The sequence below is a fragment of the Manacus vitellinus genome, unplaced genomic scaffold (genome assembly GCF_001715985.3).
Source record: "Manacus vitellinus isolate BGI_N305 unplaced genomic scaffold, ASM171598v3 scaffold_1_pilon, whole genome shotgun sequence".
NCBI classification, from domain to species: Eukaryota; Metazoa; Chordata; class Aves; order Passeriformes; family Pipridae; genus Manacus; species Manacus vitellinus.
The window spans coordinates 4,703,323-4,726,140 of NW_021939396.1; the positions used below are offsets into that span (position 1 = coordinate 4,703,323).

The window sequence follows — 22,818 nt, forward strand, 5'->3', positions numbered from 1 at the left end:
GAGCCTAACAATATTTCAGCACCATCTCTAATAGTGAATACACAGAGGTGGGCTACTCTTCATCTGAAGGTACAACCCTATAACCTAGCACATGAGCCGAGGTGTCCCTGGGGTCCTCCCCATCTGTGAAGATGGAAGGACAGACCTCAGCTTGTTGTCTTTGTGTCCTACCTCTGTTGTTCAGCAAATAGAGGGCAGAGTTATTCTGTGCCTGATCTTTACCCCTTTTTCCCCACAGCAGCAAGTGAGGTCCAGCCCACCTGGGGCAGGATGTGGGTGTTCTTGCTCTCCCACTGTTTCAATGCATGGTGTGGTAACCTTCTTGTCAGCACTTAGCAAGAGCTCCCTGGTGTCAAGGTTGTTGTGTTAAATTGACTCTATACTCATTAGTTTTCTGCTGAATTGCATCTTATAAAGTACCTTTTATTCCCAGGTAATAGTGCAGATCTGCGCCTGGTAAAGACTTTTATAGAACTGGGACTTCCTGGTGGAAAACTGGACTTCCTAATGTCTGAAAGAAATCAGGTAGTACAGAACAAATTTCTGGCTTCCTTTAGATTACTGACACAGAGCCTTAAACAAAAGCCTTTTCAGCAGCTGAATGAAGCAAAAGCACTTGTGAATTCAGGGAATTTTATGTAGTATTTAGTGCAAAGGCCTGGTCCTCTTACTCTCTAATTTGGTAGGGTGTTCAAACCTATTGGAAAATATTTCTGGCATTAAAGTCAAATGCAATGACATTATCAGTAATAGAGCTAGACCTTAGAGGAAGAAAATGGATTTATCCTGTCAGTTTGCAAACTTGGCAGCCTGGTGCCTCTGCAACACCGCACAGATGAAAAGCAGCAAGTTTAGTTATGGTAAATTCTCTGGAGGATATGGAATATCTAGCAGGTGTTGTCAGCTCCCTGTGCTACATCAGCCATTGTTTCTCCTGTTGCAATGTTTGTGAGATTTATTTCCTTGAATGATAAAGAAATGTCTTCCAGAAAAATTGATTGTTGGTCTAGGCAGAGAAACAGAAATGAATCCTGTGCTTTGCTCTGCAACAAACACATATTTATGGCACAAGGGCCTAACTTTATGCACAAGATAAGTATTTCCAGTGCCCAGTCAAAAACATTATTCTGATTTATAAGCCGCTGGGAAACGTGAGTCAAAACTTTCCAACCTTCTTTGTTCAACAGCTTTTATTTTTTGAAGTGGTTGGTTGGTGTCAATCCGTGAACTTACCACCTTCCAGCTCACATCCCTGTCAGCTGCAGACCTGTACAGTGAATGTAAGCAAGGTGAAATGAGACCACTTCATACTTCCATCAAAGCCTTTCCTCAGAGAAGAGAATGTTTTCAAAGAATGAAAAATCATACAGCATCTATATTTAACATTATCCAGAGCCCATAATGGGAACTATTTTAAAGGTCTCATAGTCTGCGAAGGTGGGGAAATTCTCATGGCACTGGAAATAGAACATGAATGGTTTGATGACTATTTTGATGCTTCAAAGCATTCCATCACTGTTTTTTTCCTTTCTTTGAGAACCACACTGAAAATGACCCAAGAAATCAGTCATTTAGCTGTTTTACCTTACAGAGGAAAATACAAATCACTTCTTTTAGGCATTCATTTGTGATGCATTTGAAAAGCTCAGTCAGGCTGAAATGATAGTAAAGGATGGAGGTATGACCAGTTGAAATATGAAGCTTGATGCGCTTTGTTTATGATTAATGTTCAGGCTGATATTCTTCCAGTTTTAAACAACCTGAACGGTTTGGGATAATGAGCCGAGAAGGAAATCATTAATTATCAATGCAAACAAAACAAACAGGCAGAAGGTTAGTGGACTGTTTGTAGTTTATGAGAACATTTATTTTAAGTCTCTTGCAAAATGAATATGCTCATGTTTTCCTTTGCAAGGGTTGCAATTAGCAAGATGAGTTGTGTCACAAAAGCATTAATTAATGATATGTTTCAAAAGCATTAATTACTGATATGTTTTACTGAATAGCTGTTCCAACACTTGATGATTGTTTTTGTGGCATCTCATTAGTTATGAATTTGATTCAGAGCTCTGTTGAATTGCCAAATGACACAGTTCTGAGTAAGATCTGCCTGTAATTGTATAGACTGGACAATATATTATTTGTTTTATTGTCTCACAACTGGTAGTACTGTTGCAAGCAACAAATTGTTCGCTTCTCTAAACTCATTCTCTTTCTGATGGCTGTTGAATAACAAACACACAGCATTTGATTAAGATGGCCAAATAATTTCGTGATGACATCCTGATCATCAGCATAACTCTCATGTCAGCGTATAATGCTGTAAACAGTTTTATCGCTGTAATCTATTGATTCCCAAATGGCAAAAGCTGTTCTTCCATGTGCAGACTCTGATATCTAGAACAGCTGAGCATTAGCAGTCATCACTGATGTCAAGTCAGGCTGCTTTAGCATAATACTTAGGATTGTGGAGTCACTCAAAAATCTCTTTGAAAAGAGAACTTCAATTTTTAGAGGACCTGGAGACTGAGAAAAATCGCCCTTTTTCCTCCTTGAGCATGTATAAAGAAAATTTACACAGGTTATTACATTTCTATTTGCATTTTACTTTGAAAAACAACATCTGCCTGCAATTAGTGCATATATTTTAATTCACTGACTCATTTCATTTCTCATCAGACTGATACTTTTGCTGATTTTGATACAATGACTGACCGATTATTGGATGAAATTATTCAGCATATCCAGTTGTACAACCTCTCCATATCCCGAATAAGGTAAGCCCTATGGTAGTTAATAGTCTGTAACTTTTTGAATTACATGAGCAACACCCAGTGAAATTAGCTTTTCCAAAAGTGCTCTGTACTACAAGCCATTGAATCAGTGAGACTAATTTTTACATTGTTATAGATGAAAGAGTATCTTGTAGACTGAAAAAAACATGAAACGACAGCTAAAGGACTAACTGATAACTAAGTAAAAGAGTCGCCCACAAGAGTAATTTGTCCTATCTGTGTGTTTAATTTAAAGAAAATACAGATGGGTTTTGTGTTAGTGTAATTCTTTTTTTCCCTACAGTTTTATTGGACATTCCCTTGGTAACGTCATCATTCGATCTGTACTAACTCGACCCAGGTTTCGCTATTACCTCAACAAGTTACACACTTTCCTGTCCCTCTCTGGCCCTCACCTGGGAACCCTTTACAACAACAGCACTTTGGTTAGTACAGGTAAGAGCTGGTGGGATAGCTGTGACTGCCTGTGGTCCATGGCAGAATGCATGAGAAGGCAACGCAGGGAGTCAGCAATAAATCGTAGCATGACTTGTGCATTGCAGTTGTGGAAAATATTTTCTGAAGACTTCAAACCCACAAAGAAAAAATTGCAATGAGAGTGGCTTTCAATATCTACTGCAAGGTCCATCACAGTGCTCCCTGGAAAACCCAAGGGTGCGTAGCAGTGAGAGATGACCCTGCTTCCACTTAGTTTTCCACTTCTCTGGATGCTGACAATAGAGACATCCCCAGGGCTGAAAAAGACACTTTTTCATCAGAATCTAATGTCTGTGATGGAGAGTTCAGTCTCCCTGAATGTTTCTGCTAGCATGACATGGATAATCATAGAATCATAGAATAATTTGGGTTGGAAGGGACCTTAAAGATAATCTAATTCCAACTCTGTAACAGTGAGCAGTGACATCTTCAACAAGATCAGTTTCCTTAGAGCCCCATCCAACCTGACCTGAATTGTTTCCAGGGAGGACATCTCCCACCTCTCTGGACAACCTACTCCAGTGTCTACACCCCTCATGGTAAAGAATTTGTTCCTTATATCTAATCTAAATCTATCCTCTTTTAGTTTAAGACTGTTATGTCTATCTTGTGAGACCCTTAGACTTTTTTTCCCTGTTGATTAGGAATGCAAGAGTAAAAAAGACTTCTGAATTACAGTGTTATCCTTACTGTAGGCACATATCTTTGATTGCCTTGCTTGATAAGTAACAAACAGGAGAAAAATATACACCAATTTTCTTTCCAGGTCTGTGGCTCATGCAGAAGTTGAAAAAGTCAGGGTCTCTTTTGCAACTGACCTTCAGGGACAATGCGGATCTGCGCAAGTGTTTCCTCTATCAGCTCAGCCAAAAAACGGGTGAGTAGGGCTTGATGTGCCTCTGGAAATACCAAGGGCTATTCCAATGGGTTGTGCTAGATTGCCATTTTCTCTAGGGAGTAAAGGAAATCTCCATTTTGTTAGTGATCTTTCTTTAAACACTCTTGTTTTCAGGAAGGGTGGCTCTTTCTAAAATCTAATATCTATTTTATTTGTGCATTTTTTCTGTACTGGTTATCAGAGAATGTATTTTCCAAACAGTAAACATCAAACAAGATCTTTGTGCTGCAGTAAACATGCACCTAAGTTTATATTCTGCAAGCAAGAAACATCATTCTTGACAGGCCACCACTGCTTAATTTATGTTACTAGATGAAAACCATTTTTCCTTTCTTATTATTTTTTGTAAGTTTAACATCTCCTGTCTCTGGGAAATATGACTCTGTGAGATGAAGAGCAAATTTTAGTCATGTCTATTTTGACACTTCTGTACTAAAGAAAGATGTATGGCCTCACACTGGAAAAATGGTGTCTGAATAAAGAATCTTTTTACCCCTTCTTCGGTCTGTCATGAATAAATAAAATAAATCAGGCTTTTCTTAAGAAAAGAAAGCAAGCATGATCCTTCTACTCAAGCAAATGTTTTCTTTTAAGAGTTATTTTTCATATTGTGTTTGAGCAAACTGGTGCCAAGCATGTAGTCACAAGGTCTCTACTTGGTGTTTAATTTGTTTCTCTTACTTTGTTGCACTGCTAATAGGAAACAAAGACTATGCTAATATGAGTATAACATCTTAATTCTTAGTATGACCAACATAGACTTGTTTCTTAATTTTATGAACACACTACATAGCATAATCAGTGACAGGAAGATGGTGTATACTGGTGTTATTTGAATTTTCTGTTTGATTCCCTGTCTCTCATTTCCATGGAGTACAGTTGATGTCTGCTCCACTACCGTTGAGTTAAAATAAATTGGGTCTACACAGGAAGCTTATATTGTAAACTCCCAAGAAAAAGAATTTCTAATCATGTGTTGCGAGTCAAAGTGATTTGGTTTTTGTTAGTTTGGTAGACTGGAGGTGTAACACACTATAAATTAAGGCGTTGTACCTGAAAATGCAGAAAGCAGAAATTTAAATGTGGACAGAGTTGCCTGTAAAGTCAGAATCATCCAGGTACAAGCTTATGCAAAATGTCTGAAGAAGCAGATGGGTCCATATATGAATATATGAGCTGGCATACTGAGTCAATATAGAGATGCCTCTGCCTGAGCACCCTGCTCCAAGAAGTGGTTGGGATAACCTACAGAGGAAGAAATGCCAGAAGCAGTGTTGTACCTGCATTCCCAGATGACACTTTAAACCTCCAGCGATTTCTGACCTTCTTGTTAAAGTTGAAGTCCCTGCTACTTTTCAACCTCTTTAAAAAATACTCCTCATGCTTGTCTAAAAAAAAAAAAATCAAACAAAAACCAACAAAATATTCTTCTGTATTCAACCTCTTCACATAGATTTTTAGATATGGTAACACGTACTGTTGCTTCTCCTACTTTTTACTTTAGAATTAAGTTGTAAACTCTGTTTAATTACACAAGAAGAAAAACAGCTTCAGCCAGGTTTTGGAAGGGCAGGCAGCAGGTCTTTTCTTTGTGGTGGTGATAGTTAGCTTTTCTGTGAAAATCTAGAAATCACAGTCACAGAATCATAGAAACATAGGATGGTTTGGGTTGGAATGCACCTTAAAGGTCATCTCATTCCAACCCCCCGGCCATAAGCAGGGACACCTTCCTCTAGATCAGCCCCAGCCAGCCAGGCCTTGGTTCTGGATGCTGCCAATAAAGAGAGGTATCTCCAGGGCTGAAAAGGACACTTCGTTATTGGAATTGAATGTCCACGATGGAAAGTTCAGTCTTCCTTACCTCTTTCACACAAGATGGGAGGGAAGGATGAATGACAAATCCATAGTTTTTCTGTGTTCAGGGTACTCTCTGGACTAATAACCCAGATCATTGGTATCTGTTTTCTTACTTTTCTGCTAAATGTGGGCGTGGAGGGCTCAAGACACCACAGACAGGGCAAACAGCAGGAGCCTGTTTCCACAACTCATCAATGGCCCTATTACCTCTAGGGAAGAGGGAGGATTCCAGTTTCCAGTCGATGTACCAGCAGTGTACATTTATCAAGGGACTGCTGAATGCAGGGATTGGATGGATCCCAAGGCTCTGTCAACAGTGGTGTAACAGTATGACATCATAGCAGTGAAGCTGGCTCCTTTTTTCCTCCCTCTCTCTATTATGTTTGAGAATTGTGCTAATTCATTGTGTTATTTTTAAATTTATTTCTGATTAGAGGTATAAATATTTGCAAAATTAAGGTTTTAATCAGGTTTTTTTTTCACAGTTCTTTTTTTGTTAGCATACAGTTAACCTTTTTGGTTGTTGATAAGTAATGAATACGTCTCAGAAGCAGCAGAAATGTGTTTAAGCTGTTAGGAATCTTTCTAAGCTCGTGTTGTGTGTTTTAATAATTATCATGTATTTTGCACTGTAGGTTTTCAAAAGCCTTTGAACATGAAGTAGTCATGCTGACACTGTGTGTATTTTTCATCTCTGCACTTCACTGTGATTAATGTATTTAATATGTTTGCCACAGGTCTTCAGTACTTTAAAAATGTTGTGTTAGTGGCCTCACCCCAAGACAGATATGTACCCTTCCATTCAGCAAGAATAGAAATGTGCAAAAATGCACTTAAGGACAGACACACAGGTATGTTTAAGATCTTTTCTATATTCACAAAGCTATTGAGGAATTGTGGTTTTGTGCAGCTGAGGTCATTGCATTAGAAGGGTTTTTCATCAGCATGATGAAAACTCAAATGTTTATTTGATAAGGAAGAAAGTGTTCTCTTCCCACAGGAAATTACTGAAATCAATAAAATAAGCTTTTCAAGAAGCTCTTTGCCTGATGAAAAAAAACATTCAATCAGGTCATAATCAAAGGTTTCTTACTGCTTCTTCCTCTTCCCTCTAAATTTTTTTCTTTAAAGTGATGATAATAGAACTAGCTCTTGATAATATTTTTCTGTAGTCTACTGATTTACTTATATTATCTCATCTTTGTTACACATAATGAAATCTCTCTCAGCATAACCAGAGCCAAGGGATTTTCTCTTTCTTTCCAAGAGTGTTTGAGTGATTGCCAGATAATTTAAGGGACAGATCTAAAATTGTGTTGGTTTGTAATAAAAACTGTAAAGCATATCAGGACTCAACGCCACTCAGAGGCTCTCCTGTGAGCTCAGGCCATGTGTTGTCCCAGGCATTGCCTTTGTTATTAAGTCTGCCTCATTTATAAAATGTTTCGTGGCTTCAGTTTGATACCACTTCCAGCAATAATGCTCAGTGCAATTTCATCCCTGTTTCATATATGTGATTACCTAGAAATTAAGGTACCCTTTAGAAACAGGAGACACCTAGGCCCAGTAATCAGCATGGTTGCCTTCACACCTCTTGCCTAAATGCCAGCTCTTTCTATCCTACCTCTGATATGAACTAAAAGGTCATTCTTTAACTCTCATACAGTTCTTGTTTCTCAGGGAGGTACTTGACCTAGTAGGAGCCAGATCTGCATTCGGTGTAGATCATTTATCAGTACGTGTTTCTTGAGTCATAGTTTTTGCCCCATAAACTCCCCAAATATCTACATGACATTCTTCCTGCATCAGATTCTGCAGAGAAACTCAATGGACCACTGTGTCCTGCAGACCCTTTCACATTTGAATCCACAGGCACTCTGAGTCCAACCGCACTCCCCTGAAAGGAACAAGAGCATTTTCTTCAATGACAGAGGAAATGTGACTGATTGCCCAGGATTTTCCCACTCCTCCTACTCGCAGCTTCAGCAGATCACTCCACATGGCCAGTGCCTCCACTAGATTAACAACACCCTGGCACCTGGCAAATCTTTGAACTGGCCTCCTATCTCCTGCATTTTGGCCTTGCTTCTATTTTCCTTCTCACTGGGACTGTAATTAAATGATACTGGAAGGAAAGAGAGGATCTGGGGTCTGTGGCATGTAGGTGTGACATCTAACCTCTTTTTTCAGGTCCTGTTTACGCAGAGATGATTAACAACCTGCTCCAGCCTTTGATTGGGGCAAAGGACTGCACTTTGATCCGACACAACGTGTTCCATGCCCTGCCGAACACGGCCAACACGTTGATAGGCCGGGCTGCCCACATTGCCGTGCTGGACTCTGAACTTTTCCTGGAGAAGTTTTTCCTTGTGGCAGGACTCAACTACTTCAAATAGTGCCTGAAGTACCGGGTAGCAGAGGCCAACCTTTTCACAGAACAGAGGAGAATCCCTTAGCCAAAGGAATGCAGTGTTAGAAATGAGATCAGGTGGGACTTTCAAACTTTCCATTTCCATTTCTCTTTCAGAGAATAAAGTGCTATGGCTTTAAGGCATTCAAGCTTCCAAGTATTGGTGCTTTTGGAAGAAATAAATATTCCTCTTCGGTTTCTATGTTCTTTGTCCACATAAAGACATGAGCCACTTCTGGACTACAGAATCAGAATAAGCAGGCTAATTCTCCAAATGTGTTTGGACCAATATAATTCCTGTTTCTCCTGAATATTAAACCAGGAATTTGTCTGTCCTTGATTTAATGCTTATTTATGTATTAACAAAGCTATACATTTGTAGCACTTTTGGGGTAGTTAACACAAGAGGAAACAAGTGTATGTGAACTCAGGTTAAAACCTCCTTTGTGATGAGCTGAGAAGTCTGAAAACCATTTATGAAAGTTTCAGTATTTCTGTTTGTTGCAAGAAAATATTTGGATGATTCCATTACTGGTTATAATTACTGGTTATAATTTGTAACATACATAAATTGTAATATACACAAATTCGACATTCAAATAAGGGAAAGGAGTGAAATATTTTACATAAAATGAAGAAATATTGGTATTTGTCTTTAAAAAGAAACCTCAACTTTAAGTTGGTAAGAATTTTATTCAAATAAGAAGCTACCAAACCAAGAGGAATCTACTGTATTACTTGTAAAATATCAGTGGCATCTGTTCACATTTCTTCTGTTTACATTTATTGTGGTTGTTATAACCTTAGAGGTACAATTTTTACTTTAACCTTTGTATGCAAGTACATTTACCCTGACAATTTTATTTATTTATTTTTTAATTAATTACTCTGATTTGAAATTCAAAATACCCTTAAAAAACCCCAAACACTTAAAAAAAAAAAAAAGGCTGGAGATGTAGAATAGTAAGGATTGTGGAAAAAGAATGTCTTATTAAGATCCTCTGCAATATCCTATGAATGTTTTGTTAATGCCCCTTTGCAGTGCTGTATAGTCCTAATTATTATATGGTTTCAGGTGGTTTGAACATTCAAAAATTTATTCATGCAAAGATATCCAAGTTGTTTTTAAGAGTTTGGAAAAGAACATTTTTCTCACTTTTTATTTTTTTCATCAAATTTTCATTAAAATATTTATCAAAAAATTATCAGATTTACAGTGGCAAATTTCAATAACACTGTACATTTTCATAACATTTTGATAAATTTTCAATGTCACAGCAGTTTTTTCAAAAAAAGAGAAAATGAATAATCCTTCACAATTATTTTTGTTTGAAAGGTAGGCTATTTTTTAATGCAGATATAGTTTGTTTAAAAACATAAATAAACAGGTCTCTATATCTTGTAACAAAGACTGTAAAAAAAAAATTAAAAAGATGGTTTTAGGTGTCAAGGCTCTCATCAGTAAATTAAGATCAAGATAGTGGAGATTTCTGAAATAAGAGAATAAAAAATGTAAACAAAAAACCTCACAACCACAGGGAAACATTTGTACATGCAAAAAGTAAAACTATTTTTTCTCAAAAGAAAAAATGTGAAAAACTTACACAAAATCAGTTCAAGAAAAGAGTTGTTAGCAGGCTGGCAAACACCGATAAAGAACAAGTCTGGTTTGATAAGGTAGGCATTCTTCTCCTTAATAAGGAAGGAGAAAGAAGGAATATACCAAAGAGTGAGATTAAGATCAACTGAAAATAAGAAGGTATATTACATATAAAAATCTCGTGTCCTCAAAGGGGTAGAAATTATATAGAAAGAGTTCCATGGTGTAATTCACTCTCAACAAGTTTTTTAAACATTAAATATTACCTCAGTATTATAATCAAATAGATAAATACTATTTTCTCTTTTTTTATTTCTTTTCCTTTTTATAAATTGACAATTAAAAGTTAAAAGTCGATTTTAGCCCATTAACAAATAAATTATGTCAGGAATTAAAACTTCTCGGTTTCACTTCTTGCTTGGAAATTCCTTCTCACTTTTCAGCCTCAGCTGTCTAATGCCACCTACACTGACATATCACAGCTTACTTCTTCCTCGGTAAATTGTCTAGAGAATTTTAATATTATGGGATGTGGAGATTGAGCTGTTATACAGTGCAGTATTTTTGAGCCAGGACATGGATTTTATGTGAAAAAACAAGAAAGAAAAGCAATCTCGAACCATCAGCAAGCTTCAGTGTGCTGTATGAGGGTCTTGTCTACTTGTAGAAAATGTTCAGGAGTCTGCCACCAGAAAATTCGGAAAAAATATTTAGAAGAAAGTTAGTTTACACCTACATACATGTCTGATGTGTGTGTGTGTATGTATACAGTCTGTATGAGGAAATATGCTTATGTCAAAGTCTCACACCAACTTTTGCAATCCTGGGTGTCCTGAGCCTGACAACGTACCAGTGTAACTGTTCTTCCACTCAGATTGGTGGTTCTTGCCTTGCCTTGTACACTGGACAGCATTCCCAGCCTTCTACTTGCATGACTGTGAGACAAGGGACATGTGAAAAGATCTCTGTTTTGCTGCAGAAATTGGTGGGCCTTTCCATGTGTTCACTTTGACATCCTACACTCCTACCAGTGCTCTGGCTGATGGAGAAATACACCTAAAGGTTTCGGTGCTCCTATTCATATGGAATTCTTTGATGACTCAGTCTGATTTCAGAATTGGAATGCATATGGAGTTGGATTAGGTCCATAAAACTTACACCTTGTGGGTTATGGCGAGAGCTTCTATCAAGCCTCAGAAAAATCTGGGAGATGTCATTCCTATCAAAAGATAAGATACAGATTTTATCTTCCTTCTGCTGGCAGAACATTGTGGGGTATATTGGCAGTAACAGACTAATTGAGTTTTCATTTTAGCATTGTCAGAACAACCTCCCTCTCTTTTTCTTCTTTAACAGTATGTTGCCTTGATAATGACTCTCAATATTGTAAACCCACTTAACTGTATAGACTATACTGCAAAGAAATCTACATTTTCATTACAATACAAATAGTATCTAAGTTGCTGGATTTCATCAGCTATAGCAATCAGCATGGACTTATTTTCAGATTTTTTGTTTGCACAGAAAGAACTATACATTAAAAATTATCTTCATAAAAATAGCAAACTAAATGCATAGTTAGCATCTTTGTTTCTGTCTTAACCATTGGAATTTTAATATATTGTTCTTTCACATAAAGCCTTTTAAAATAAATTTAGCTGCATTTGCAAATGGAAACTGCACAAACTCCCCTTGGCTTCGTGCGTCTATGGGGGTAGGGTTAAACTTTTAAACTCAGCTCTCACATTTATAGAGGATAAGATAGTTTTTCAAAACCTTGGACAGAGGAGGGACAAACAGGAGTTTTTTGTAGCTTGTCAGTGTCAGTGTTTGCTGTATGTGAAGTGAAATCCCCTTCAATTCCGTGAGATTCTTCAGTTAAGAAAAAACAAAGCCAGCATTCCAGGGTTGTTTCTTTGGCATGTAGGAAGATTATAACCAGCATGGAGGATCTCCTGGCTCCACCAGGAGAACTGCATTTGGCTGTTAAAGTTTCCAGTGTTAGAGATGAGCGATGGGGTATAGCCCAGATGAGTAAGTTCTCTGGAAGGAAAGGTGATAGCCCACATATAGAAAAAGAGGAGCAGAGACGAAGAGAGGAACAGATCTCAGAGCTTTGAAAGACAGAGGAAATGATGGAGGGAAGGAAAAGACAAGAAGTTTCTGAAGCAGTTTGTAGCATTTAAAAGGACTGACATTAACTGTTTTAAAAAATTTGAAGCACTTGAAAACAGTGCAATTATAACAATTCAATGAATATCTATGATTATGCTTTTATTAATAACTGGATTAATATTTTCCAATATTTTAGGGCTTCTAGATCCCATTGAGCTCAACTTTTGAAAGAATTTAGTATCTTCTGGAATTGAATATTTTTTTCTTAAATCTGACTGAAAAGAAATTGCAGTATTGACTAAGTTTGAGTAGATGAGGGACAGAAGAGCGAGTTCTTTCTTTCTGCAGGTGGGCTGAGGATTTTCAAGGAGTTGGTTTTGAATCTCCTAGAAATTGAAGAGCCCATCTCCTGTATCCTCTGGAGATGTTTCTACTTGGAGAATCATAGACTTTGACTGGTCTAATTTCATTACTTAATTTGTGCTTAAAAAGTAGTTGCAAAATGAATTTATTCTATGAAAATAAAAGTCTTCATTTCTCTATGTAGTCAGTGACATTCAGGATTACTTACCTCTATTCTCTGACCAGGGGACTTATTATAAGACTCACTTTTTAGATATCTAAGACATAGACCAAAATTGGAGGCCCAGCATTTGAGGACTGGATGATATTCTTATTAGCTCTTCAGTTTTTCATACTTGGGCACAGTTTTTGACTGTATACCTTGAACAAAAGCAAACACTGAATATATAAATCAGACTCCTTTAAAATTTGCAGGAAATGTGTCTTTTCCCAGCCTCCAATGGATGCTCATTTTCTTTTTAATGAAATTTATAATTTGTTTTCAAAATCAAGTCTGTCCACTGACAATAGGGGAAGTTGAAATTTCTTAGCTTTAAAGGATTATTTTTTAAAGACTTGAAACCTTAGTACAGAGCTTTGGAATTACTTACAGGAACACTGAGAACTATTTCACTTCAAAGCACTTCATAAATATCCACTGACCAATCCTCTTCACTCCCTCGCCAGAGAATAACCACATTTGAGAGATAAAGCTGTTACAAGACAGTGTGAAAACTGGGAATTCAAGCCAAAGTTTTCGTTATTTGTAGGTTTCTATGGTGCTTTTGGTATGCTTAAAAAAAGAAGTTATCTTCCTTTATACCTCTGCACTTGAAATAGCTAAGTGGTGATGAAGGAGAAAGGTGAGAACTTCTAATAACAAGGTTAGACTCTTGTGCAGGTTTATGAAAATATTCCATGAAATTTAATATATAATGAATAGTCATGGGGCATTTCTGCAGCAGTCTTAGCATGCAAATATGTGTCAGCCCAGCTGAATGATTATTTTCTTTGTGGACTTAAATTTCCACTTATAAATTATTATCAGAACAACCTAACATATTTCACTCCAGATGGTTATTTAAATGTCAAAGGTCATGTCCATGGAGAACACTTATCGAATGTTTTCCTTTATTATAATACATATGCTCAGCAATTTTGATATTGAATGTTGTCGCATAATTGACAGTCTCTGGCTCAAATTACCTCCTCCCCCAAATTTTCAGTGTTTGTTTAATCATTGAATTGGTTTCAGGTTGTAAATCAGTATAAATACAGGTCTATTGGAGTCAGAGTTCATCTTCTTTAATGCAGTTGCTTTATGGTTGTAGTGTCAGAGTTTCAGGGCAAATAATCACTGAATTAAAAATTGGGTCAATTATGGTTGGAGTCATAAAATACTGAGTCTGAGACTTGTTTAGCTGCAGTTCACTCTTCTCTGGTTTGGTTTTACCTTTTGAGTCAAACACAATCACAGCAAGATTGTGCCTCTGGCTGTGTTCATGGTTCCCTTAATTTACTATTCTTTGAGATGCCTAAATTGCCCTAAACTGCTGTTCTGTTTTGTCCAGACATCCCTCCATTTGCATGGTCACCTTTCCATGACCTGACTGCACCTCCTTCAGAGACTGCTAAGTAGTGCAGATGTGCATTCACAAATATATCCAGCACTGTCATTCCATTTCTCCGGGAGTGGGACATCGTGGTCTCACATTCATTCCAGTCAATTTTCTCAGCCCTTTATGAGGATTGTTATGCACCTACCCATACAAGTTACAGATAACAGAATATTTTGTTTCAGAAGGAACAGTTGGAAATGTCCCAGTCTAATTCCTGTTCAAAGCAGGATTATCATGAGCATCATGGTAAGGTCAGCCCTATCTTTGTCTTGCTGAGTCTTGAAAACATCTGGTGATGGATATACTACAGCTCCTCTGGATTGCCTTTTCAGGTGCTGTACACCTCTCATAAGGAAGGGGAAAAAAGATAAAATCCAATTTGAAGTTTCTGAGCTGCAGTTTCTTCCTCTTATGTTTTCTTATCCCACCTTTTTATTCTACAGGGGCAGTCTTGCTTCTGGTGTACTTGAAACTCCCTTTTCCCTACCTTCAGACAGCTCTTTGTGATTTGGCATCCTTTCTGCTGGACTACATAACCCAAACTCAGCCTTCTGAGGCAACTAAGAAGCTGTGTGCTTAGACTCCTCACTGTCTTGGTAATCTTTTGCTGGGACCTGTCCAGTTTCTAAACATTGAACTGGGTTTTGGAGGCTCCAGACACCGGCAAACTTCCTTGGATGGTAACTCTGCTGCAAACGGGTGCCTTTTTTCTGTTCAGGAGGGCTTCAGTGGCTGCTAGCACTCATCACATCCTCTTCCTAACTGAGGCTCTAATCCAAAGAGCTGGAGCTGTTCTCCTGTTCCCACAATTTCAATCTTCCAGCTTGCAGCCCCCTGTGAGTTAACCTTTACTTTGGGCACAGCAGCTGCTGTTTCTTCTCTATTTTAGTAAGACTGTATAATACATATGCACTTCCCTAAGAGAAATCCATGCACTGAATAAAAATACTTATGAAACAGTTTAATCAGTCTTAAACAGACTGCTTTAAATGCAGATGAGTCATGCTTTCCTCTCATAGGATAAAAGCATAAAGAATAAATATGTATAAACTTTTCTTATGCAAAAGGTCAGACTAAATTAACTTCTGTTACAACCTTGAAACTTGATTTCTCTGCTTTTGAAAATTCCGTTCTCTATTTTCACCCAAAGTGCTGCAAGATCCTATTATCTGAGTAGCAAACTAACCATATCTGTCTGAAATGGATTTGCACACATAGGTGCCAGAAGTCCATTGGCTAAATGCTAAATGCATGGAGCTTCACGGCTTCAAGTATCTTCTGCCTCTGAAAAGATGAAACTGTGACACAGTGAATAGGTCTGCTCTTGCTGCAATCCAGCACGCCTTCCAGTCTTTGAAAGATATCAGCTACAAACACAAACCACTTATCCAAAGGAACAAATAAAAACCTTCTCCACATAAAAGTCCAGTCTCCAGTAATTATTTTTTTTTGAAGTGGGTAGTTTGAGTACAGCGATGGTCTCAATTATTCTATGCATCCCATAAATGGGGTTACACTCATAAGTAAACAGATTTTGGTGCTGAAAATTCCAATATTTAAGCAACTAATTTAAAAAGTTTATCATTCCTTCCTGAAAGCATAAGTGCTAGCAGAAATCTACCTGTTCCAGTCCAGGAGACACTTCTTCTTTGCTACTTTTATACGGATAAGACTGTGCATCATTCCCAGCTGTGGAAAGATGTCCAGGAATTTCTGATACAGTGTCATATACACAGCTATATGCATGGGAAAGGTTGAAGAATAGATTGTGGGAAGTTTTTTGATCTAAGATGAGTCATCACTTTCAGCAAAAACGATAATATAAAGTATAGTTCTTGTATGTCATCTATACCACATGATGTATACCCTACCTACATATGTACACAGAAAGTGTCTTTTCCCATATGAGAAATATGTTATTTCCATGTGTGGTGTCTGTATGTTCCCAGACACGCTGTATATGTACCATTCCCTTAGAAGGAAGCTGGTGGTGATCATTGAGTCTAACAGGTTTCTGTTGCTTTTGGGGGGAATTTATGTTGATTATCCTCCAGAGCTCTGGTGAAAGAGCCGCTTGTTGGCTTCACCCACCTCATTGGAGGAGAGAGATTGTTTTGTAGAGTGATTTGTCAACCTCTTGGCACACCATTAACCAACTAAACTTATCTGAGCAGTCCTGCATTTTATGTGTGTTATCTACCACCTCCATGGTTTCCATGGTCAATGCAACATGTCAAACTGAGCTGCCCTATCTTCTGAGAAGGAAGCTTATCACCATCTTTTAATTTTCCTTCATGTCAATCCTCTTCAACCAAGCATTCATTTTTAAGCTGATAGACCAATGATTTATCAGCTTTGCCACTCTTCTTACTAATTTTAGTCTTGTATATATTTGACTATGCATGCAGTTCGGGAAATTAATTATTTCTTTTTTCTGCAGTTAAATCTTCTCATGAAGTATGAGGGAGATCAGTCTAGACAAGCCACGGTATTCCTTTGCAACTGCATACCCAGGAAAAAAAACACACTAAAACCCCACTAATATTTTGTAGTGCATTCTATGTTTATTTTTCACTGTGTTTGTTTTACCAAGAAAAAAGATACACGTAATGTTTTGTCCCATGCTTTTTTGGATCTCCAGGTGAGTCAGAGTTTAGATACAGTTCTGATAGATTAAGAAGGCAAAGATAAGCCCTTCATCTGTCTAGGATGTGACAGGAATATACCCCACCAGGATGGCAATAATGACAGGGAAAGCAAAGAGAACAACTTTCCAAACGCTACTCAATTCACCAAAATAAATCACTCCAGAGTATTATTGGATATTTGGGAAAAGTATCAGTTCAAAACTAAACCACAGATCAATATATTCCAAAACACAAAGTTCAGAAAGAAATTGAAACTTGTGTTGATGTTTTACTACTTTGATTTGTCTCTAATAATAAGATTCCTTGAATGCTGTACACTTTAACCTAGAACTTGTTTTCTTGGACTTAAACTATGAATTTATTTATTATTGAGGGTTTTTCAACCAGAGTCTCAGACTCAGGCCTCAGTCATATTTATAACTCCCTTAATATATCCTTAAATCTTTTTAGAAAAAATAAAAATCTGGTCTTAAATCTACGTCTTTTAATTATGCTTAAACAATTAACCACAGCACTTGAGACAGAGAGTTAAACCTTCTCTATTTGCAGAATTACCTTCAATGAACAGTACAAGCCTTAATAGGGAAGACCTGTCTACTGGGAGATTTTCTTTCTTGTTTAGAAGGAGTTTATGTTTATTAGTCTAATTTAGTCAAATAAAGACAGTAAGTGAATTCTGTCCTCTTTCTTAGCCCTCTGTTCCATGCTGTAAATTCACAATCAGGCACTTAAAACTAAACATTCTAGTTATGTTATAAACAAAACACATCTGTGGGGCAGGTCTTGATTTATGTTACATCTTTCCTTGTGTGCAATGTATGAACACAGTTACTTTGTTTTTGACACTGGAACCACTATTGTGGTTTAAGAGTCTTGGAAACCTTGATGAAACTTTCTTCAAAGTTTATTAAAATTGTAACTCTCAAAATCAAGCTTTAACTTTTTTAATGGTTAAAGTTAGTAATGTCATCAGAAGTAACCTGTTTTACAGTATCTATTCAAATGGAGCACGTTACTTACGCTGCTGGATTAATTCTCAGCTCAATGGTAACACCTAAAATGTGTTACTTATATGAAGGACTGTGGTTGATGCCCAGTTCCTGAAAGTATTCAAGGCCAGGTTGGATAGGGCTTGGAGCAACTGGGTCAAATGTGTACACCTTCACTCTTCCTCAACTGACATGTGGAATAGAATGCTGTGAACAGGAGCAAAGTTCTGTGAAGATCCTCATCCTATGTTTCAAAGAGTTATATTTTACTTATTTTATTTAATATTAAGAAAATATGTCTTGGAATTAAAACCTACTGTTTCCTGTAAATAACTAACTCTGAAAGTGCTTTTCTTTAAGAACACTCTTACAATTTTTAGTTAACAAACGCAAGGCTAGAAATTTTTTTAAAAGAAATTATATGTTTTGTTTTGGGGGTTTTTTGGTTGTTTTTTTTTTTTTTTTTCAGACAAGTACCTGCCAAATACTATTGGGTTGAATTTCAAATGAGTAATACTTTAAACATTTTTAGTTTTCGTAAAAAACCTATACGAATTCAAGATCTTGGCCCCTGAACTTAATAACCATTTGTACTCTTGCATAGTGGATGTAAAATACTAACATTGGATATATGCCCATGTTTGTGCACACAAACTGCAAAGCAAAACATCAGAGATATATCCTTCTCCAAGTAATTCCTTTGGGGCTGATTGTTCAGGATAAGCAATATGCATGATATAACTGGTGCATGTCACAGTAAGTGCAACCTTCTGCAAATTTGAATTTAAAGACTAACTTGAAACTGAGGCTGAACTTTGTAGATGAGTAGTCTATGGTATTTTTAATTATAACTATTTCTGTGGTCTGAATATGAGTACAGCTGATTCTGTCATGTGACACTACAGGTTGGACTTTTAAATGAGACATTATTACATTTGATTGAGGCAGTTATGTTTCTTGAAAATTTTATTTCAAATCAGACAGAAGAGGCAATAATTAGAGGCTGAGAGGAGTGAAAATCTGTATCATTTATTTATTTATTTTTGAGAAACCAAGATTTACAACACATACTTTGTCTGCCTCTCTCTAATTTACTTCCTTTTCCCTAATGAACATTTGTCAACTGTCACACACTTCAATTTTCTTTAGCTGTGTCTATCAAGATTTAAGTGAGACTTATGTTGAAGAACCAAAACTAATCTCACAAAGTGGAAACAAATGAAGTTGAGTCAATTCCATGATATTTTAGGGAAAACAGAGATGCAAATCAATTTTCTTGAAATGTAGGTTCTGACTCAACAGCATTCACAAGGTCTTTACTAAAGGTCTGATCCCGAGAAATGCTGGTCAAAGGAACTCTTGATATAATGGGTGAGATGCCTAGGTGGATTAACCTGATGAAGAGCTTTATACAGCCTGAGGATCTTATGGAATGGCAACTAACAGCATCCGTGGCATCTCAAAATCAGACCACCAGAAGATAGCAAATGTTCTGGGTTCTTTTTAAAGCCAATTTTCCAGTTGGTCAAATGTATTTTAAAAGTAACGTCTTCTTAGACAAATGCAGACCTCTCCAAGGGATCAAGTCAATGGATTAATGTGGACAGATCCTTATAGGTTAAGGGAAAGGGCTTTTCATTTTTAAATCTACTACTTTTAATCATGACCATACAAAAAAGCTGAAGAAATATGACATGGTCCCTTGTATAAACAAGATCATGAATGTAAAGCTTATAATGCCACTGTGAAATTTCAATGCTTATTTATTATGGTTATGATGAAACCTGTATAATAAGATGATGATGATAATAATAATTATAGTAATAATAATAATAATGAATAGACATCAGTGCCAATATGACTCTACTATTTTTCTACATATGCTTTATTGTGGCATTTTGTGTAGCTTGTGTTATGTGTAAAGAAATGTCAATAAAATCTTTGCTTCCTTTTGTCTGTACTTTCCGTGGTCCTTGATTGTTAGCAAGTTCCCCAACTCCTTTTGTCCGTGTAGAATGTGGCAAACATGATAGTGATAAGGACAAGTAGGATAAAAGATGCTCAAGGGCAAGCAAATAAATAAGCTATATGAAGGACTGTGGCTGATGTCCCATTCCTGGAAGTGTTCAAGGACAGATTGGGTAGGGCTTGGAGCAACCTGGTCAAGTGTAAGGTGTTCCTGCCCATAGCAGGGACCTGGAACCAGGTGGTCTTTAACATCCAATCCAAACTATTCTGTGATTCTACAATTCAGATTGTTCTTCTCTTTGAAGAATGAAAACTATCTCTGACTTATTGAATAGGTAATTATTAGATTAACTAATCATGACCTAAAAGCCCTTGAATATGGAGCTCTTTTTCACCAGTTAAATGAATGAGACCTTGAAGTAGCAAAACCCTGAAGGCAGAAAATTAGTAAATGCCTGGAAAGTTTTTTTGCAGGTTTTTTGGTGTTTGGTGTTTAAGAACTCATTTCAGGGATGTAATTCATGAGTAGACCTAAGTTCCTCTGGCCTTTTATACTGAGACTGTGAGCTTCCTGACATCCATTTGCAAACTGTTACTAGGAAGTTACAGAGATCAGTGGGTTGGGGTTGAAGGGATTTGCTACTTCTTCATGACTCTATGGCAATGTCTGTACCAATTAACCAAACAAGTAATGGAGATTTCTTCTTTTTGTGTAGTCAAATGAACAGAGACTATAACCATAAGTTCTGGTCTTAACTCAAAAATTTCTGCAAAAATACATCTGTGCTTAAAATTAATCACATCCATGCATCATCGAGACAAGCATCTGTTTATCCTTCTTGCAAGGATACATCCCTCTCAGTCTATTTTGTTAATTTTTCTCCAGAGATATTTACTGACTGCTCATGGCACTGGTGGTATAGTGTGGTACAATGGGATCTATCCCTAAGTATCTGTCTTGGGAAAAGGGAAGGATGGAAGTGAAACAGAGCAGAGTATAGTTCCAGAAGAAGGTTCCTGGTCCCAACTAGTGTTTTATGCTATTTCAAACAATGCTTGTGGAAAAAGAGGTATTCAAAGGTGTCTTCCACAGAGACTCCAAAAGACAGCAAATACACTCAGAAGTTGATGGAAGCCCTGAGACAGACAGGGAAGGAGTGTAAAACTTAGAGGACTGCTGGCTTCATGTTGCAAGCTGATTAATAATCGACAAGGGCTGTGTTGTTGTGCCTGTGTCTGTATAGATAGATTTTTTCCTGACTAATTTCTCAATCATATCAAATGGCAAAGGGGGCAGCAGCAGGGAGGACATAATTAGTGCATTGGTTAAATGCATTTTCCTTTTGATTACAATTACATTCCACTCTCACAAACAGAAAATTAATTGACTTCACCTTAATCCCAACAAGTCATTTATCCATCCCTAAAATGTTGCAGGAGTTGGCATATTCAGTGAGATTTGGCAGAATGCACCTCAAAGCAGTCAGGATAAGCAGACAAGCACATACTTTGGGCAGTTCCAGGAGAGACTCATTGTCACAACTATGCAGGAAAGCCAAACCAATTCCAGCTTTATAATGTGTAGTCCTAACTGGTATTTTTAGCCCATTATTAAAAGAATTGCTAAATACCCCTCAGTATTCCTCTGAATCAAAGTGTGCTAATATGGGAAACCATATCCTCATTAGAATCCAATGTTGTACTGGGGACTCCTAGTGAAGAAACACCATGATTTGGTGTTGTGGCTGTCCAAAACAAAGTACACATGTGATCTGTGGTTCAGCCCACACGCTGGTTAGGTTTTAGTCATAGATACATGGGATTCCTGGACCAATAAAGAGAGATAAGAACAACACTTTGAAAGACAGGTCTGTGTTTTCTCAAAGACAATGGGCAGGTGCCTATAAGGGGTCAAAGGCTCAGTTTGGTGCTTTGAATGCCTTCTTAGGGGAGTATAACAGTGAGGGCTATAGAGGGAATCACAAATAGCTCCCTGCCAGGCATGAGCAATGAGAAGTACAGCCCAGGTCACATGAGCTTTTATAGTCTCTTCAAGACTAGAGACAATATGCTTTTTTTCCTTTATGGTTTGAGAACCAAATGTAAGTTGGCTGGTAAAATGCTACTCTTTATAGCCCAGAGTGAATCTGGTCTAAAGCCTCTTCAATGCTTGGAAGCAAAGTGAATTCTGCACAGCTCTAGCCTTTGAATGGCTGGGCTTTGGACCTGTTCTTGGAGATGTAACTGATACCTGTAGCTGCAACCTGGCCTGGTCCCATAATATTTATATCCCAATTTTTCTCTCCTTTTCCTCTAACCCATGCCTCCCATACAAACACATCTTTGTTCCCTGCCCATTACCAAAGATAGAACCCAATGTTATGAACAATTGACAGTAAAAGTCAGAAGGCAAATTCAAAGACACTGAATTAGTGCAGACCCAAATGCCTATTTACACAATTAAGACTGCAATTAGTAAACAAACAGGGCAAAATTGGTCTGCTGGACTTTGAGTTAATTATTGTGCTGGAATTGAGGGCTAATTGCTGAAGAAAAGAGTAAGTGTGGGTTTTTTGCATTTCATCCTTCCAGGTGTCATTGGTCACACACTGATTTGTACAGAGTGGTGACATTAGCAACCTACTCTTTAGCTTGGATGGTTCATGAAAGTTCACAGTGGTTTGATCAAATTTTTATTATTGTTCTCCAAAGAGATTTCCTCTCTGATTTGAGTCAGAGAAGGAGTGAGATGTATTCATGTGCACTCTGTCACACACACAAACACACAAACCTGCACACAGAGATAAGCATTAGCCTCTACTATACTTAGAGTTAATTCTGCTGCAGGGCTTAGTCCAAATAGGCAACTAATAGCTTAATATTCATACCAAATTTCATACATTTGGGAATACAGATCAAACTTGGGCTGTGCTTGTCTTCCTTGAGCCATGAAAATGAAAGTAAGAATAAACATCCAAATTGGAAATATTATCTTTCATCATTGCTTGCCTTTTCTCCCTCTCATTACATGTCTACTGCATTTTGTATGCAAACTCATCCATTAACTAATCATTAGCAACAATTGTTGTGCCTGTATCTG

General features: G+C 37.4%; 1 protein-coding gene across 1 annotated transcript in view; it reads left to right on the forward strand.

Annotated features, from left to right (window-relative positions):
- The window catches only part of FAM135B (family with sequence similarity 135 member B), a 64,094-nt gene extending 55,128 nt beyond the window's left edge, over window positions 1-8,966 (forward strand). Inside the window, exons 10-15 of the mRNA XM_018074404.1 lie at window positions 434-525; window positions 2,680-2,777; window positions 3,079-3,230; window positions 4,039-4,149; window positions 6,765-6,878; window positions 8,218-8,966. Coding sequence (XP_017929893.1) covers window positions 434-525; window positions 2,680-2,777; window positions 3,079-3,230; window positions 4,039-4,149; window positions 6,765-6,878; window positions 8,218-8,423 — 773 coding nt within the window. The 3' untranslated portion in view covers window positions 8,424-8,966. The remainder of the gene's footprint in view (window positions 1-433; window positions 526-2,679; window positions 2,778-3,078; window positions 3,231-4,038; window positions 4,150-6,764; window positions 6,879-8,217) is intronic.
- The last annotated feature ends 13,852 nt before the right edge of the window (window positions 8,967-22,818 follow it).